The sequence below is a fragment of the Leopardus geoffroyi genome, chromosome C1 (assembly GCF_018350155.1).
Source record: "Leopardus geoffroyi isolate Oge1 chromosome C1, O.geoffroyi_Oge1_pat1.0, whole genome shotgun sequence".
NCBI lineage: Eukaryota > Metazoa > Chordata > Mammalia > Carnivora > Felidae > Leopardus > Leopardus geoffroyi.
Genome location: NC_059328.1, coordinates 95,290,498 through 95,310,221, shown reverse-complemented (window position 1 = coordinate 95,310,221; position 19,724 = coordinate 95,290,498). Strand labels below are relative to the sequence as shown.

General features: G+C 35.3%; 1 protein-coding gene across 2 annotated transcripts in view; it reads right to left on the bottom strand.

The window, feature by feature from the left end:
- Positions 1 to 12,897, bottom strand: part of RAP1A (RAP1A, member of RAS oncogene family) — a 71,237-nt gene extending 58,340 nt beyond the window's left edge. The window contains exon 1 of one of the 2 annotated variants that reach the window (XM_045478644.1): positions 12,805 to 12,897. Coding sequence is in view for 1 of the 2 variants with exons in the window: in XM_045478645.1 (XP_045334601.1) it covers positions 12,805 to 12,818 (14 nt within the window). In the remaining variant the exon portion in view is untranslated. The remainder of the gene's footprint in view (positions 1 to 12,804) is intronic. The other variant, XM_045478645.1, reaches the window with a different exon arrangement.
- Positions 12,898 to 19,724: the final 6,827 nt, after the last annotated feature.

Here is a 19,724-nt window from a genome sequence, read left to right as displayed (position 1 = left end):
ACAAAACCTGTCTTTGAAGAATGGAATTTTTATTTAGTGCTACAGTATGCTAGTAAAGAACATTTCTAGTCTTCTTGCCTCACCATCTGAAAACTTTATTAAAAAAAAAAAAGGTGTGAAAACAAAAATATTTGTATATATGCATATACATATGTTTACACAAAAAAATTTTAGTAAGGGTACACAGCAAACTGTTAACTATTATTTTTTGCCTTATCTGTACTTTTTTCTTGATCTGTACTTTATATGTTACCTGTTATTTCTTCTCATAATTCATGACTTGTTTAGTTCAAAATAATGAGCTTTTTAAAAACAGTGTGACTAAAAAGATCTTCAAAGATTAATTATACTTTGAATAGAAAAATAATTATATAAAAAACTAGTAAAAATTACTTGGTGCTCTTTACTGAAAAGCAGTTTACTTTTTGTCAGGGCACAAAACATAAAATCTCCCTACTTCTCTGTGCAGTGGAGATCTATATTCTAACAAACGTATTAATGAATCTTTCCCACCAAATGGTTATTACTAATTAAAGTCTTACTAATACTAATTTAAACAATACTGAGTGTGAGAAGAAAATATTTTAGATAAGAATAAAACGGAAATATTTTGAAGTTTTACTAACACAAATGTCTATCACACAGGCTAATTTTTACAATATTTATAGTAGTCTCAATTTAGTTAAAATAGCCTCCTTATATGGATTACACATTTAAATGAATTTTAAGTTTTTCATATGGCTTCCAGCTTCAGAAAACAAAGAAGCAGGCAATGGGGGTGGTAAAGCAGTACCCAAGCAATCACAGGGCTTGGCCAAAGGTCTAAAGCCATAATGAGTTAATGCTCAAATGTGTTGTCATTTGTTTGCTGTTGTGATACTTCGGTAAAGGACCCAACTTTGTGTATATTCATAAAGAATAGAATAGAATAGAATAGAATAGAATAGAATAGAATAGAATAGAATAGAATCACCAAAGAATAGAATCTCCAACCTGGTTAAATGGTAAGCCTCAAGAGACAAAATCACATCAGCAATGCTGCATAGCAGGCAAAAAGAAAGACCATCACCATGAGGGAAAACAGATGGGTTTTTCAATCCTCTGGAGAAAAGAACCATGACCCAAAGCAAGGTAAACCTCTGCAATGGGCCGGGGCTAGCTGTAGACAAGTCAACGTGGAGACGCTACTCATAGAAAATAGCCCTGTCTGAACTGCCAAGGTAGAGTTAGCATTTATTATATTTATTATGATTAGCCTTCATCCTAGTGGCGAGTGTAGTACCCACAGGAGGGATTTTTCATTACAAAGGTAAACTAACTCTCTCAGAACACTAAGAGCATTTGGAAGTCTCACTCAAGAGTGTGTCTTAAAAAAGAAAATTAGCTCATATAATTATAGTAGGGTCAGGACCAACATTTAAAGATTTTAGTGATGGTGTCAGCAGTTCAATTTAAATTTAAAGGTGAAAGTACCTGAGAAAAATTAGCCCTTTTTGTAAAAAAACAAAAAAACATTTCTACTTTGAAAACCAAAGCATAATTTTTTTGCAATGTTAAACAGCTTCTCATAAAGAAACCTACCTGAATCCAGCAAAAACACTAATTAAGATTAAGATTCTATAAAAATCGGGTGTTGGTTCACAAGTGTTACCTAATATAATAACTATTCTGATATATTTTTAACTTTATGAGACTCCAACCCTCAGAAAAAATGTATGAATAACTCTAAAGATGATATATAATGGAACTCTATAAAAATAAGCAGGAATAGCATAGTGAGAGATATCTAAAATACATACCAGAAATGTAAGAAGAGAAAGAGAATGTATCTCCTATATATAACTATATACCTAGTTACCAAGTTTAAAAGGAAGGAAAGTTGGATTGCAAACAAGAATATGCCCGAGATACTTCAATCAATAAACCAAAGATTAAAAGGCATATTTGACAGAAATGTTCCAAATATTCCAGAAAGCTCACAGCTCAACAGCTTTTTTTTCTTTACTTTTTTTCAGAGGCACTTTTAGAGTTCTAAATCACTGCTAGGCACCTAAAAGTTCTCAAGCCTAAAACTGTAAATCTTCAGAAATCTATAATTTTCTAGTCTAGTTAAAATACATATGCTTGGCTTTTAAAAAACAATAAAACAAAAAAGCTAGCCAAACGGTAACTTATAATCTGAAAAATATACAGACACATTTGCCTACTTAATGGAACATTTTACATTTCCAGGTATAAAAGCACAACACTACAAAGTTACAGTAACTAAAATCTAGTAGCAACATCAGAGTAGGCAAATAAAGCAAGCCTAAAAACTAAAAAAAGAAAAAAGAAAAAGAAACTCAAGCATGTATTTTATTTCCAATTCATAAATGATCCAGCAATTCTAACACAAATGGGAATTTTTGATACAGAAAAACACAAGCAAACAAAGGTGTATGCAAACAACAAAAACAAAAAACCAGGAAACAAAAGGTTTTCAATAGAAGAATGGATAAATTACTACACATCATTAATGGTGGTTGTCCTTGGGGAAAGGGATTTTCACCCTCTAAACTATACCTACCAAAAATATTTAAATGTACAGAATAAAATAATTCTACTTCTTGGAATTTATCCTAAGGAAACAATTAAGACTGCATGGAACAATTCAACTGCAATGATTGATATTCAGACCAGTTCTTACAATAAAAAAACTGAAAAGTATATGAAATCATTTAAATGACGGCAAATTCATATAACAGAATACTATGCACTCATATTATTTATTCTTAGATATTATTAAAATATACTCATTTTTCACAAAAATTCACAATATGTTTTTATTTTTTTCACATTTATTTATTTTTGAAAGAGAGACAGAGCATGAGCAGGGGAGGGGAAGAGAGGGAGAGTCACAGAATCTGAAGCAGGCTCTAGGCTCTGAGCTGTTGGCACAGAGCCCAACGCAGGGCTCGAACTCACAAACCACAATATCATGACCTGAGCCAAAGTCAGACGCTTAACCGACTGAGCCAACCAGGCACCCCCACAATATATTTTTAAAAGGAAAATGAAACATTATGCTTCTGATCTCCTTTAAGTTTATTTATTCATTCTGAGAGAGACACAGACAGAGAGCCCGCAGGGGGAGAGAGAATCCCAAGCAGGCTCGGCACTGTTAGCCCAGAGCCCGATGTGGGCCTCAAACCCACGAACCCTGAGATCATGGCCTGAGCCAAAACCAAGAGTCGGACACTTAGCTGACTCAGACACCCAGGCACCCGTGATCTCATTTTTTAAAAGAAAAAAATACATATGCATTAAAAACCACTGGGAAAGATATATACCAAAATACTAATAGGCTGAGAAGTAAAATTAAGGGTTATTATTATTATTTTTTTTTTTAGCTTATTTCATGCCCTCTCAAAAGGGACATTATCGCCCCCAAGGGGATGAAAATTGGCTACTGAGGGCAAAAGAAAAAAAAGGAAAGAAAATGAACATTCTTTGCTTATAAAACACAAATTAATATATAATACATAAACAGAGCGGTATTAAAATTTTACGAGGGGGTACAATTAGAAAAATAATATCTAAAAACACTGGGGCAGGACGAGCGATAATGATAAAAAGGTTGAGAAACACTGCCTCATTGGTACTCTCAATTTTTCTACAATGAACTCGATTATTACTTGCGCTTGAATGGTAATATATGTACAGTTAGCTAATTAAAAAGAGAGATACGATGAAAGTTAAGAAAGCATTAATTTTCATTATAGAATATAAAATTTATTCCTATACTGTCTTTAAAATAGAATACAGAGTTTTTAAAATATAATACTAAAATGAAAATATAAAGAAATTGATAAAGTACTGCATCAGAACATCTGGATTCACCTGAAGAAGTAAACTACAGATTCCTTGGCCTTACTGCAGACCAATCAAGATTTCTATGAATGGGGCTAGTGGCTTTTATTAAATGAGGCATATTTATATCATCATCCCACTCCATGGAAATATGAAATGCAGATAGATTTTAATTTAAGACTAAGAGATTTTTAAATTATGTACTAAAGTGATAAAATTAAACTAAGAGCCTAGAAATCTAGGAATCCCTGCTAAACCCCTCCCTTTCCTTTAAGGAACTTGATTCAAATTTCTTCATGAACTCTCAAACACACCCTATTATTCACTATCTCTACTGGGTACAAGGCACTGTGAAGAATATAAAACAAAAAAGGAATATTGATAATTTTGCCCCTAATTTAGGGGCAAATAAACTCACTTAAGCCAACATAACCATTGGCTTTCTCAAGGCACCATTAGTCACAAAGAAACACAGGTTTTCTTTGCTCTTATGATGCAAATTAAACAAGGAACAAAAGTCACTGTTGGATAATAATAACTAAGATGCAGTCAGTCACACTCAGTTCTCTAGTTAGTATACTTAACTTGGCACATCGGCCTTGAAATACGCAGGATTCCAAATTCTGCCTACACCAAATTCAAAATCTCCCTTGTTAAATCCTCCAGGTTTAAAATGTTAAACCACAATGCCAAGATTTATTGCATACATAAAAAATGAAACTACCTTGGTGCATAGCTAAGAGTCCTATTTAACTGATTGAGAATATACCTGGATTAGTCAAAGTAGTGGATACAAAGTGTATGATATTGTTCCAGTCCCTAGCAATCTTCTCCAATTTCTTATAGCCACCAAAGCCAACTTTCGGTGGTGGTAATGCAAACAGTGTCAGCAATAATATTTAAGTGCTTTTTGTATGCCACACACACTTATTTAGTCTTCAGACATGTCTAAGAAATAGGTATTGTTCTTTTTCCATTTTACAGATAAAACAACAACAACAACAACAACAAGAAATAAGGAGGTGAAGTTGCAGCTGGTAGATGCGATCTGTGATCTGCAAACCTTCACTGAGTGTTTTGCCTGCTGACCACAAATATGTTACTACCAAATGACCGAATATTCAAAGTGAGATTTGGTGTATCATTTCTCTATATAAATCAATTTAAAACTTGTAATTAAATAATTATCCATAAAACATCATATAAATGTATGTGACTGAGGCAAACCTGAGTGAGAAGAATTGAACAAAAATTGTCCAAGTTATCATATCAATAGTACAATACTCTTCCCATTTCTCTTGCTCCTTAAACCCCATAAAAGGCAACTTAATTTTGCTTGGTTTTAAAGTACAAATTTTAGGGGTGCGTGGGTGGCTCAGCTGGCTGAGTGTCCGACTTCAGCTCAGGTCATGATCTCATGGTTTGAAAGTTTGAGCCCTGCAATCAGGCTCTGTGCTGACAGCTCAGAGCCTGGAGCCTGCTTCAGATTGTGTCACCCTCTCTCTCTGCCCCTCCCCTGTTTGTGCTCTTTCTCTCTCTCAAAAATAAACATTTAAACTTTTTTAAAAAAATAATGAAATCCAATTTTATCATTACAGCCTTTAACTCATTTTATCCCATAAGAATCTTCATCTTTAAAAGTTTTACTAAATTTCATTTCATATTCTATAATGAATTCATTTTAGAACTTTCATTTTCCTTTCTCTTAATTTAATGTTTACTTATTTTTGAGAAAGAGCGGGAGGGGCAGAGAGAGAAGGAGACAGAGGCTATGAAGCGGCTCTGCACCAGGAGTGGAGAGCCCGATGTGGGGCTTGAACTCATGAACCGTGAGATCATGACCTGAGCCGAAGTCAGATGCTTAACCAACTGAGCCACCCAGGTGCCCCTATTACTTTCATTTTCTTATTATAAAATATATGATGTATAAAAATTCAGAAAATAAAAGGTATAAAGAAAAAAATAAAACCACCTATAATCCCAACTTCAAGATAACTTTAGTCCTTTTGGTATTTCCTTTACACCTATATATGAATAGGTATTTTGTAAAATTTAGAACTGAAATTATACTATATAAACACTGGTAGTCTGTTTATTTCTCTCCTAACAATAGAGAATTTTTTAAAAATCGTGCAAATACAATTCTGATTGATTTTCTACGAAACACTTTGGCTTATTGGACTTTTTACATAAAGTGTTCTCTCTCTTGCAAGTATTTGAATGTTTTTAAAAACTCGTTGTTAAATTTTACTGATTAAATAAGCATTTTCTTTGGACTACTAAAAAACGGCACACATCCATCTTCGGCACATCAATATATCGAAGACATGGTTATGGAAGTGTTATGGCTGCAAAAGATCAAAACCGTGACAATTCACTCTAGACACAAGCTCAGCCCAGTACACTGGAACCCAAGCAAAGCCAGCTGAGAACACCACAAAGCGAGGATTCTTTATATCCAGTGTTGAAGGCCTAGTGCTTACATACACATGCAAGCAGATGGTACTGAGTGGTGACACAATCTCAAGCTCGTCCCATTGATGACAGTAGTCCAAGTCTAAAACAAAATGGGAATAACAGAATGACTACATCATCTAAACCACTCTACTCATGGTTTCAACTGCAGATTTTGGTTGGTTCTTGAATTATAATACTGTCCTATTACAATGTGAAAACTATGACACTGGAGTACTACGAGAAGTCACTGAATATTTATTTAAAGTTCAAAGGAATGTTTTACAATGAAGTTTGTCCTAAGTGTGAAACTATTCAAAAGGCACAAAAACTTTTTAAAAAGAGTATACTATTCAACCAATTTGAGTTAGTCAAATTCCAGACTTACCATTTGGATGTAAAAGAAACACCATCCAAGTAACCTACTACCTGAAAATCTAAACAAACAAAGGTGAGTCTGAGACGTAAGATTCACCGTCTAAACTCACTTGCCCATGGTTTTTCTTAAATTAATCTGATATTCTCAAATAATTAAATTAATCAAAGTCACCCACAATTTTTAGATATACACATCTACAGGGCAAACTGACACTTCTACTTTATATGCAAAACAATGTCCGGAAGCATGAAAATTTCATACCAGGGGTTATGTATGTCATTACTAAACTGATTCTACGATTAGAATGGAAGAGTGGAATGTACAGAAAGCAGTCTAAAAGTTGTCATGCAGAAATATAGCAAAAAACCCAAAATAACAAGAAGAACACTTCAAGGATACCAAGAACCAAAATGTCATATAAAGTTGTATTTTTTACAGACCAGTCATCTTACAACCTTAGTCTCGGACAACTGGAAACAAATTTTAAAATACGTTCCTGCTTCACAAAAACAACCCTGTTCATTCTATCTACATTTATTGTACTGTACTTCCAACTCACATCAACATGACAGATCCCACACTCCATGAAATAATGTTACTGCCACACGTGGTAAGGTTCATCATATCCTCTCTGAAGGTCCCTATAGGCCACCATCTCTAAACTAAGTGTTCTTTTTACTCATTCAACATTAATTTATGTCCTCACAGCTCACATTTCATCAATTTTGGTTCTGTTTCGGGGAAAATAAATTTCTTTTCTAATCATAGCAACTTCCATGTGTTATTTATTCTCCTATGGTTAATCCTGTATCACAATCCATTCTCTTTTGTAATCTTCATCTAAAATAGTTTCACTCTCTAGATGACCTGCATCTGTTTTCATCTCTTAGACATCCATTCCTATTAGGTATTCATTTGAAAAAACTCCAAGCTTAAATTTATTAAGACATTAATTCATTTAAAGGATTAGAAGCTTTATAAATACACAGTTTAGAGATCTCATACTATCGTTCTGCCTAACATCAGTTGGAATAATGGAATATAGTTTTCAGAAAACTATAGTAAATTTTTAACGTTAAAAAAAAATAAGAGACATAGAACCAAAAGATGGTATCTTGAATATGAATACACAAGATGATATCCTGAATGTTTTAAAAACTAAAAACATTATAGACTACTCAGTTAAAATCAAAGTGGAAATTATACTTTCCCAAGTTTTTAGTCTTTATTTCCCTCCTCAGGATTTTTACTGTGTGATTTATTTTAAGTAACTTAAACTTTGGGGGGGGGGGGGCGGGGGGGGAGGGGAGATTTACAGAGGAAAAAAGGTGAAACCAATTATTTCTGAGGAACTTTAGACTCATTTGGAAGAAAAATGATGTGTTACACTAAAGAAAGGATTATAAGAATATAGGGATTCACCTACTTGTTCATTTATTCATGTTTGGATATAAGTAAACTATAAATATTTATTGATCACTTGTGTGCTTTGTAATTGTGGTAGTCTCTTCTGGAAGTTTGCTGTCAGTATGATCCTTTATAATTAGAGTTTGTTAATTGTCATAAGTTATATAATTACTTTGAGTTTTATCATCTGTAAAAAGTGAACAATATTTCGCAGATTTGCTGTGCAGATTACGTGAGATACAGTAATTTTACCTTCAAAAAAACATTACTTCCCTTCTCCCTGTAGATCCCTCTAGAGATTAGGACACTGATCAGTGGTTCTCAACCTTACTCTGAAAAATCTCTTCTTTTGTCCACAGATTCCACATCTTTAGATTTTTGGTAGATTTTTGTCTACCAACTGCACTGACATTTAATTAACCAGATAGGTAACAGCTAATCAGAAGTCTCAAACTGCCAAAGGCATAAATACTAATGAAACTCAATGTTAGGTTCTTGAGGTGCAAGCGTGTTTTATTTCATTAACAGCTTACAAATCACAATATATGATAATGATTTGTGATAATCAGTCACAAAGATTTGAGTCAATACAGTTATTGGTCAAAGCAGAGATATACAATATTTCACCTATTTAAATCTACTGAGAACACATACATAATTTTCATAAGGCTTTTTACAATATGGGAATAATTTGTTCCCTTCTCTGCAGACCCCTAGGAAAAACGTCATTTATTTACCAGGTTAGTGATTTTCTATGTCTAAAGAAACTACTGGTTACCCTACAGATTTGTTTTAAGCCAGTATCATTAGTAACACCACCTTCAAATTCAAAAGTTACATATATTTATCCATAAAGGTAAGTAGGTAGTGATACCCTGTGTGTCTTCCCTGGTATTTATAAGAACAAAATCCAAACCCTTCACCAAAGCCTGACGTGGTTTGATTCTTGCACCCCCATCCCATCCACCAGTCTCTTCTCAGCCTATCACTATGGACTTCTTAAACGTGACCTACTGGTTCTCACTTCAGGGCTTTTGTACCACGGGGGCCCTCTGCCTACTTCACTCTTCTTACAAATCATCACATCTAGCTTTTATTCATTCAGGCCTCAGATTAAATGTTACCATCTCAGAGCTTTCCCTGCTATCACTCTACTATCACTCTAAACCCTCCTATCACTCTACTATTTCACCCTGTTACAGCTTCCTCGTGGCATTTGTGACCTCTGAAATTACCCTGTTCCCTTATTTGCTTATTATTTCTCTCTACCACCACCAAACCCCACCAATATCAAGAGTTCCATGAGAACATGTTTTATTCACTGCTCTATCTCTAGCTCCTAGAATACTACAAGGCACCCAATAATCATGCAGTTACTATTTGCTGGATCACTGGCCAAGCTGTTTAAGACTATTCTGGAGAAAGACTGATTTCTTAGTAAAGAACTTACATTTAGCATTCAAAATTACTGATTCAAAAGAAATTAGAAAAAAAATGTTTTTGACTACAGAGAATAAGAAAAATATATACAACATTCTATTCAACAAGTGAGCTTTCTTTTATGTCTATCCTTTCAGACAGAAAACATTTCACACACTTCGTATGTCACCTCATGTAAAAAGTAAATGAATTTTGGGTGCCTGGGTGGCTCAGTCGGTTAAGTGTGCGACTCTTGATTTCAACTCAGGTCATGATCTCATGGTCTGTGACCTCAAGCCCTGCATCAGGCTCTGCACTGACAGCACAGAGCCTGCTTAGGATTCTCTGTCTCCCTCTCTCTGCCCCCCCCCAAGTAAATAAACTTTAAAAAAAGTAAATGATTTCTTAATTTCAGTTTTATTGAAGTATAACGGACATAAAATTGTGAATTTTCTTATAAAAAAAGTATGCCATTAGCTGCTAGCCACTCAACCTAATAACTTATTTTTCCTGCCAAGATGCCTGAAGGAAAGCTTTTAAGAATATAAAACATACAGACTGAGAAGGCCACAGTTGCCCTAACAGCGACAGTGCTGGAATGGCCCAAAACAGGGAAGATCCTGCTCTCAGCTATGGCTGGGAAGGAGAGAGGGGTAAGAGTGATCAGACCTAGGAGAATGAGTATAGTTCTGATTTCTGTTGAAAGATCTTGAAACCAATTCAAAAGAGACTCAACTGGAATCTTGTAACTGTTTTGAATACCTGAGGTCTCTTTGGCAAATGAAATCTCATTTGATTGACAATACATGGGCTTTTGCAGTTACACATAAGAAAAACACAGTATTTGTAGTAAATAACACACACAATCTCTAATACTATGTGCTACATTTGCTTACTAATTTAAAAATATTTTTAAAAATACTTTTAAAAGAGCTTTAAATACAAACAACTAATGAAGAGTTTATTTCAGAGTTTAGAAAATATTTGAAAACTAAAAGAAACATTGAGAAAGGTGTAACAATTCAGTGGTTTAGAAAATGTAAATACCTTAAAAGTTATCACAAGCCTCTATTTATTTTTTAAAAACTGGGGGTTGCTTCTTTTCTCAACTGGTGGTATTAAAAGAAGACAGGGAGCAGATAATCCACAGCCCATGTGAGTTTACTTACCAGTCACAAAGAAACATTAGTATCAGTCTGTAGGCTAACTTTCTTATTATTCAGCCAAGTGGAAAGTACAATTTAGCACAGAACTAGAGCCAGGTACCACAATGACTAAGAATGACATTTGCAAATTTTTTTTTTAATTGAGAAATTAAGTAGGGAAGGACAGAATATTAAAAGTATTATTCTCTCTGAAGATTCTATACTCAATTTCCTATTTTTCATTGCTCCGTATTTCACTGCCCACAGCATTCTAAGTGTTTAACGAGAAGTCTGCGTTTCACTTTTCTTCACTTCTGCTCACACAACTGATGCTTCTAAAGTCCAGTTGCATTGACAAATGCTGAAAGACCACATTCCGAATTTAACCTTACGATGAAGTATTTTAAGATAATACCTCCAGAAATATAATGTCTAAAAGTGAGGGGTCCTTTTTAACTAAGAACTCCAAATGCTAAATAAATAAATAACATTTCTGCAGACTATCCATTGGTCGAAGAAAGCTTAAACATATGCTTTTCACACATGAAATAATAGGAATCTTTTACCCTTCAGTTAAAAAAAAAAGTAGTTTGGGCGCCTGGGTGGCTCAGACGGTTAAGCGTCCCACTTTGGCTCAGGTCATGATCTCATAGTCTGTGAGTTCGAGCCCCACGTCAGGCTTTGTGCTGACAGCTCACAGCCTGGAGCCTGCTTCGGATTCTGTGTCTCCCTCTCTCTCTTCCCCTCCCATGCTCATGCTCTGTCTCTGTCTCAAAAACAAATAAAAACATAAAAAAAAAAAAAAAAAAAAAAAAGTAGCAACCAAAGCATACATAGTGAGTCCTATGTTCTCTCGGGGTTCCTAATTCTTCATCGTCTATCCATTAGGCTCAGACTGTTCCTTTTGAATTTCATCTCCAAACTGGGTGCACTTGAAGACCCAGAGACTCTCACAACAATGACTCCTAGCAACTCTCCTCAAATCCTTCCCTCTTGCTTTCCGTTAAACCCTCAGATATGCCGTACCTGTATTAAGCCAGCCTCCTTGCCTTCAGTCCCTTTCTTCCTCAATTTATTCTGTACTCTGTAGCTAGATTCATCTTCCAAAAGATAAATGTGCTGATTGAGTCACTTTCCTCATATCAAAACATCTTGTGCTCCTGAATAAAGTCTATACTTCTCAACCTAGCATTCAATGACTTCCAAAGTCTAGCCCAATAAATCTCTCTAGAGCCTTATCGCCACATTTTCTAATTACACAAGCTTAGGCTTCTGTCAAATCAACCCCCTGTCCTCCAACTTGTCCTGAACTTTCTATCTTGGCTCATGCCATTCCTACCATAAAGAATGTCTACCACTCCCCTCCAGCTGCCACTGCTCATGACCTTCTTGCGTCTCTGCATTTATTCATGTAAACAAGGACACACAGATGATATCTCCTGCCCTACCCGCCCCCCCAATCGGGCAAAAAAAAATTAACAACAGCTAGCTTTTATTAAATGCTTGCTTTGTGCCAAGCAGTTTTACATATTATTTCTAACGCTCTCAATAAACTTAAGAAGTAGGCATTATTATTCTGCTTGTAAAGATGAGAAAGCCAACGTTCAGAAACACCAAATCATATATTTAGGAAGTTATCTCAAATTAAATTTGAGTTAACTCAGTAAATTGCCTCAAATCATATACTTAGTAAGTGGCAAAGCAAGGATTTGAACCCAGGCTGCCTAAGTCCAGAGCCATTGCTCTAAACACTAAGTTGCATTGCCTTTTTTTTTTTTTTGTCTGAACCATGTGACTATCTGAAATGATTTAATTTTACATGACATTTCCACTTACTGCTTCTTATACAATAAGCTTTCTCATGTTTGTCAGTTTAGCAAAGGGAGAACATGAAAATGCTACTTCTTTCCAATAAAAGAACAATGCTCAAATTGCAACTTCAAGGAATGTCTTTTCTTGTCACAAAGATTACTTTCACCTAAAATATTTTCAAAGAAATTCATTCCAGGCAACTTTTTCAAAGATGATTGCAAATTACTATTCATACACTGTGATGGTTTTACAGATTATTAATAATAAGAGGATTTTGCGATTACCACCCAAGAATTGTAACAGATATCTATCAAATTGGCAAAGATTGTAAAAACTGACCTACTCAATGCCATTGAAGGTGCAGTGAGACACACACTCTTATACACAGGGTAACCACCCTCTGATCCAGTTATCCCACTTCTGGGAATCTATCCTAAAGGAAGAAAAAAAAAAACAGAGATGCAATCAAAGATAAATGTACAAAAATGTTTGCCCCAGTGTTATTTAAAATAGTAATATCATAAAGAATCAACCGAGAAGTCCCACATTAGGAGACCAATATCCTGTTCAGAGAAAAACGTAGGAACAAAACAATGTATGTAAAAGTATAATTCCATGTTTTAAAAAATTAAAAAATGTGTACATGCAATGAAAGAACTAGAAAAATGTACATTAAAATGTTAGCAGTAATTATTTCTAGGTGATGGGTTATAAATGATTTTCCATTTCTTTACAATTATGTTCTTTTCAAAATTTGCCACGGTGGAACATGAATTACTGCAAACAGGAAAAAAGAATGTTTAAGTGGCTATAATTACTGAAAATGATCCTGAACCTAACAAGGGCATATTACTTGGAAAAGAAATACTTCCTAGTGAGAAAAAAAAAAAAAAAAGTCAAACTCGTTTTGTTTCCAGCTTCTGTTACACTCACACTTACTTTTAAACTGTGTAAAGAATGTCATCCAAAATTCAGTAGTATTCACACAATTGCACTAGGCTCACTATCTAAAAGTCAGCCAATGCTTCAACAGAAAACACCACAGTTAAATGAACTGTTGTATTGTATGTCTACTGAGAATAATAAATGTCCAATTAATCCTAACTCAAAACATGCAAAATGGAAAAACCAGAAAAACTATTCTGGTTTTGCAAATTAACTATGTATACTGTTGTTCCCTTATAAGCACATCACAATTAAGTCTGGAGGGGGGAGGAACTTGAAAATAAAGCTGGCAAACTACCAGCATTCACTAAAAATGCACAGTGATGCATTTTATCTACATGAACATTTCTGTTCTAGGGCATAGTTAACTTTAGTGGCAAAAGATGATTTTTATCGGTGTAGAAAAAAGACTAAGCTGTTCTATAAAAAAACAAAACAACAATAAATAAATAAACATTCTTGCATTAAACACAGAATTAAAACTGCCAACTGAACTGGGGGCAGGGAGGGGGACTTCGCTACAGTTTGGCATATATGCAGAGAGCGATTTGCCGCCCTCCCCCCCCCCCCCCAAAAAAAAGGTCTTGGAGTAAAGTAAAATAGACAGTAAGGAAACAATTCTTATTTTACCTTACTGTATTTTAAACTGGGAAACTGGTTTTCTTGTAATAGTAAGCTGTCAGAAAATAACACCACGAGTGCGGGGGAATAATACCACAGAAATAGGTGTTGAGCTACTAAGAAAATTTTGAAAATATCACACTGATTTTACTTAGAAAAAGAGTATCATTCTATTTCCACTCTACCGTGAAAATACAACATTTATTTATAAAACATGTGTCAGGTCCTGGCAAACAAATTATTAGACTATAAATTCCTTATAGTAGAAACTACAGCGTCACATCTTAGTTTCCATCAAAGAACTTAATACTGGGTCATGCAAACATCTGTTCAATGACTGAATGAGAAATCTATTTATAAAATCATGCAACATTTTTACATGCATTCAATGGAATGGAAAAGGTAGATCAAAAGACATCAATGATTTGGGCTAGACACTAAAACTACATAAAATCCAAAGATTAGTTAGTGTTAAATTTCAACTGCTAAAATAATTAAGTTATGGTTGCTTGCTTAATGTTCTATAATACAGCCAACCTGTCTAGAACAGAATGATCCTGTTTACAAATGCATTTTTAAATATCACTGAAAACACAGTGAATGAATTTACTCTTCAGATTACACATCTCAGCAATTTGAAATGTTCAGTTTGCAATAGGAGATAATTTCCTACTACTAATTTAGAACCTTACAAGCTACATTTGGGATTTGCCCAAAGAAACAACTGCACCCAGTTCTTTGTGCCTCTCTTACTTTTACACTTTTGTGGTTAATAACTATAACAGTTCTATCCTGAGCAAAGTTATTTTATACAACCAGAATAAATGTACACTGCAAACAACCATGAATGTTACAGGTATATATACTTGTGAGTTCAAAGTAAGGTACTTCAAGTTTTAATTAATCCAACAGTACCTTTTACCAGTTACACAGTGTAGCTTCGTATATTCCTATTCTTATGAAATATGGACTAACTTGAATAAATTCTGAAACCAAACACGGGATTACGTATTTAATTCCAAATTCTGTTACCTTTACCATTCTACACTCTGAACCAATCTCTATCAATGGCAACTAAATAGGCTAGAAATAGAAAACTGAATATGTAATTTTTTCCCAGACTTATCTGGAATTAGCCTAAAAAAATAAGTCATCAGTACCTTTAAAAAAAAATCCATCGGGGCGCCTGGGTGGCGCAGTCGGTTAAGCATCCGACTTCAGCCAGGTCACGATCTCGCAGTCCGTGAGTTCGAGCCCCGCGTCAGGCTCTGGGCTGATGGCTCAGAGCCTGGAGCCTGTTTCCGATTCTGTGTCTCCCTCTCTCTCTGCCCCTCCCCCGTTCATGCTCTGTCTCTCTCTGTCCCAAAAATAAATAAATGTTGAAAAAAAAAATTAAAAAAAAAAAAAAAGCCATTAACTTCTCTAATGATTGAAGTTAATTTCATAAAACATATTTAATCCACCATGTGCATAGCATATACTTCTGAAAATTATATTAAAACGATTATTTTTAGACCACTTATAAAAGTACACTATTTCTTGTTTCAACTCCACCATAATCATCACACACAATTTCCTTTTCTTGGTGGTACACACATTTACTTTCTACCTCTAAAGGCCTATTTTCAAGCGGAAACAAGAGCATGGCATAGTTCTCTGTTAAACTGCTTTGCTGATCAGTACATCATGATAAGCTAAGCTTATAGGTTCAATACTCTTCTGGATCATTTAACTTTGAAACAAAGTGCCCTCTTAACCACTCATCTCAAAACTGTGAGAAGGGGACTGTAAAGAGTGTGTGAAATCATTCAGTGTCCATAACCACTATTACAAAAATGCATAACCTGAATGGGCCAATATTAACTCTGTACATGAAAGACTGAAAAGCACATAAAAACTATCACTTGTAATCCCCAAAGTTCACGCGCAAAAAGGGGAGAGGGGGGATGGATGCTTCATCTCAATAACATATGAAAGCTTAAATACATTCATGTTTAACCCTAATCACTTTCATAAGATGTGAATTTGGCATTAAGTCATGCAGCAATATATGACATCAGAATGGACAGGATATACTTGGAAATACGCCATAACTCTTTTTAAAACTGATGAGTTTAATCTGAAAAAGAACATTAGGACGAAGTAATTTTAAGTTCACAATTTTAAACTCACCACAACATTAATATATAAACCGTTTATACAATTTTTTTTTTTTTTACTGAACTTCTAAAGTATGAGAATTTTAGAACTGGGAACTCAGAGGTTATTTGAGGTTGCAGGAACATTTGTTGGGTCCCTAGCATGTGTCAAACACAGAGCTAGGTGCTTGCAGGTAACTCAATTATTTGACTCACTTCAGAGGTGGTGAAGTTCTCTGCTTATGCCAAATCAAACCATCTAGATTCCAGAACTAGAAACTCTGAGCAATGCCCTCACAGTGGTATAATTTCTATCCAAACAGACTGGTATCATTCTCCCTTTGAAACTCAAAAAAATGTCAACGATGCAATGCTAACCTTATTTAACAGAAACAATAGTCTCTGTGTTTTGAGTAACTGTAAAGAATTATAACAATCTAAAAATTCAACTAAGTACTAGTTGCATAATTTATTGCAAAGAACAAAACATGGAGCTGTCAGTTTTAAGATTATAAAGACATGCAAAACAGAAATTACACAAATTGCAGATATCATTTAAAAATCCCTTTGTAGGGGCACCTGGATGGCTCAGTCAGTTAAGCATCTGACTCCTGATTGCAGCTCAGGTCATGATCTCACAGTTTGTTTGTGAGATCAAGCCCTGCATTGGGCTGTGCTGAAAGCATGGGGCCTGCTTGGGATTCTCTCTTTCTTCCTCTCCCTCCCTCCCTTCCTCTGTGCCTCTCCCCCATTCATTCATGCTCTCTCTCTTTCAAAGTAAACATTAAAAATTAATTAAAACTCCCTTTGTAAGAAAAAAAAGGAATTATCAATATGAAGAATTAGATTAGATGCTTGATTGGAAAGTCTATTTTATATAAAAGATTATCAGCCATATAATAACAAAGTTCACAAATGATAGTAAACTTTTAGCAAGATAGCAAGATTTTAAGTTATTTAACGATTCGAATCTAAGCTACAACAGAATGTAAAACTCCCTGAGGACAAAGACCCTGTCTAATTCATGTCCATATCCCGAACAATCAGCACTCTCTTGTTAAATGTTGAAGAGAGAGGTGAACAAACATATGAACTCTAAATTCAAGCTACTGGGAAATTCAACCTAACAATCTAAAAGATATTTTTTTATAACTCAAATGACTTTTTAAGTAATAAATAATAATACTCAATGCCACTGACAACTGTTTTGATACTTAAGACTGATGACTGTGGCTATCACTTTAATTAGTACACGTATTCTTGGAAGGAATTCACAGATACATCAAGAAGACAAGTAAATTCATATACTTTGATTCAGCAGTCCTTCTTCCGGAAATTAATCCCAAAGAAATATTCCAAAAGAAAGAAAATGTTGCATATACAAAAGTGTTTATTTCATTGTTATTTCAGTTAGGGGAAACAAACTGCCTATAATGCCCAACAAAGGGTAGATGAACTACTTTGCAACCTCCGAAAAAGGTTTAAAATAAAGATTAACCTCCTAATTGGTCTTCCTGCTCACACTCTTGCCCACCTCAACTCCCTGCCAAGCTGATTTCCACACAGAACGATTCTCAGAAACTCTTCTCCGTAAAATCCTCCAATAGATGGTTGCTCATCTCAAAGTAAAATCCAAAGTTCTTACAATGACGTATAACGCTCAGTTACTTCTCTAACCTAAACTCTCACTCCCTCCTGCTCATTGTCTCCCTAGCTGTTCTCAAAAAGGCCAAATATACTGAGGGGGTCTTTGCGCTTGTAGTCCTCTCAGCCTATAACCTTCTTCCCTAAGACAGCACACATAACTCGCTTCTTTCAGGTCTCTGCTCCAGTCGCATGTCTTCCCTGCCACCGTTTCTCTCTTTCCCCTCCCCTACTTCACTCTTCTCCATAGCTCTTATCGTCTAACATAGTCTGTGTTTATTTGGTTACGGCCCATCTCTCCTGATTAGACTATAGCTCCACGACAACAAGAACTCGATTTTATTCACACAATAGGCATTCAAAAAGCATTGGTTGAATTAATATTAAATGTTGATACAATAATTTTTAACTACATGAAAAACCATGCATATAAATATGATTGGAGGAGAACAGGAAAAATGAGTAGTTTGATTTGTGAAAATGTTCACGTGCTGCTCACATTATTAAGCAGTTTATACAATAAAAATTACGTCAGTTGTGATTATGATTTTAGGCTGGCAAAAGTCTCTATAACAATCTTATTTCTTTGGAAGCCACTAGTGTATTGATTTAAAACTGACTAGTACTAGTTATTAGTGACAACTTTTCCTCCTAAAATTGTAACAACAATTACTCCAAAATCTTGTTCCTAAAGACCCAAAGTTTAGTCTATAAGTGTCAACACTGTCATTCTTGAGGCCACACAGAAAGTGAACAGTTTTAAACAGTTTTAATATGGAACTGAATAATACTCAGGATTCCAGTTTACTTTTGAGACAGGTATCTATGTTTGGCTTCAGAGTGTCCCTGAAACTGGTCTAGTACTTTTTTTTTTTCTTCCTGGGGAAAGAGTCTATATATTTCATCATAATCTCAAAGGTGTCAGTGGCCTAGAAAAGGTTAAGAACTACTATTTTATATCGGAAGTAAAATGCAATATTCTAATATAAGCCATCTCTCAAAAGGACAGAATATGGATAACACCTAGACACATCTTTGTAATCATTCAATTCATCCACAAACTACTGAGTGCCTCCCTTGTGCCAGGCACCGTGTGATCTGCAATACCTCGCACCTAATCATATTTTGCAGTGCAGAATTCAAAATACCAAGGAGACAGGATTCAGTGAAACGCCAGACTAAAAAACAGCTTCAACCAATGCAAATATAATGTCAAAACAGAAAGTGTTATAAGAAATCCTAATAAAGACAGAAAGAAAGGGGCTCCGGGCCTGATTTAGTGATTATTATGTCAAAATACTGCAGATATCAATTACACGAAAAGAAAAGAAAAAGTACACGTACACATGCCCGCCCCCACACACTGACAGGAAACCAGAAGAAAAGTTTCCAAATCCTGTTTCCAGCAGCATCCCTTCTGAGACTGCCCTACAGCATGCTTCTGAAGGTAGGAGCCCCACCTTAAAACCAAGAGCTGATACCTTACTCCTGACTGTGATGAAAACAGAAAGAATCATCATCCCACATCCAGGAAGCAGAAAACTGTGGCCACCTGTAAGGCCCTGGCCCCTTAACCTCCTACCCTGGTATTCCCTTGTTTCTTATACTCTCCTCCCTTCAAAGCAGTGACAAAACCATCTTCCCTCCCAAAAAGGAATACATAACTCAGTCATAGTTCTTTTTTCCAACAAGAGGTCAAAAGGTCCCCCAAACTCTCGGTGCTTCGCCCTGCGAGGAGATCCCAGTTCTCGGGCGCAAGAATCTTCCCCCTCACCTTCTCCCTTTAGCAGTAAATTACACAATTCGGCTCAAGACACTGTCCTTAACTTCCTGAGGGGGACAAGTGACACTCCTACCGGCCCCAGTCTGAAGGAAGACAAGAATCACACGGTGACCCCTTCCCTCACAAAA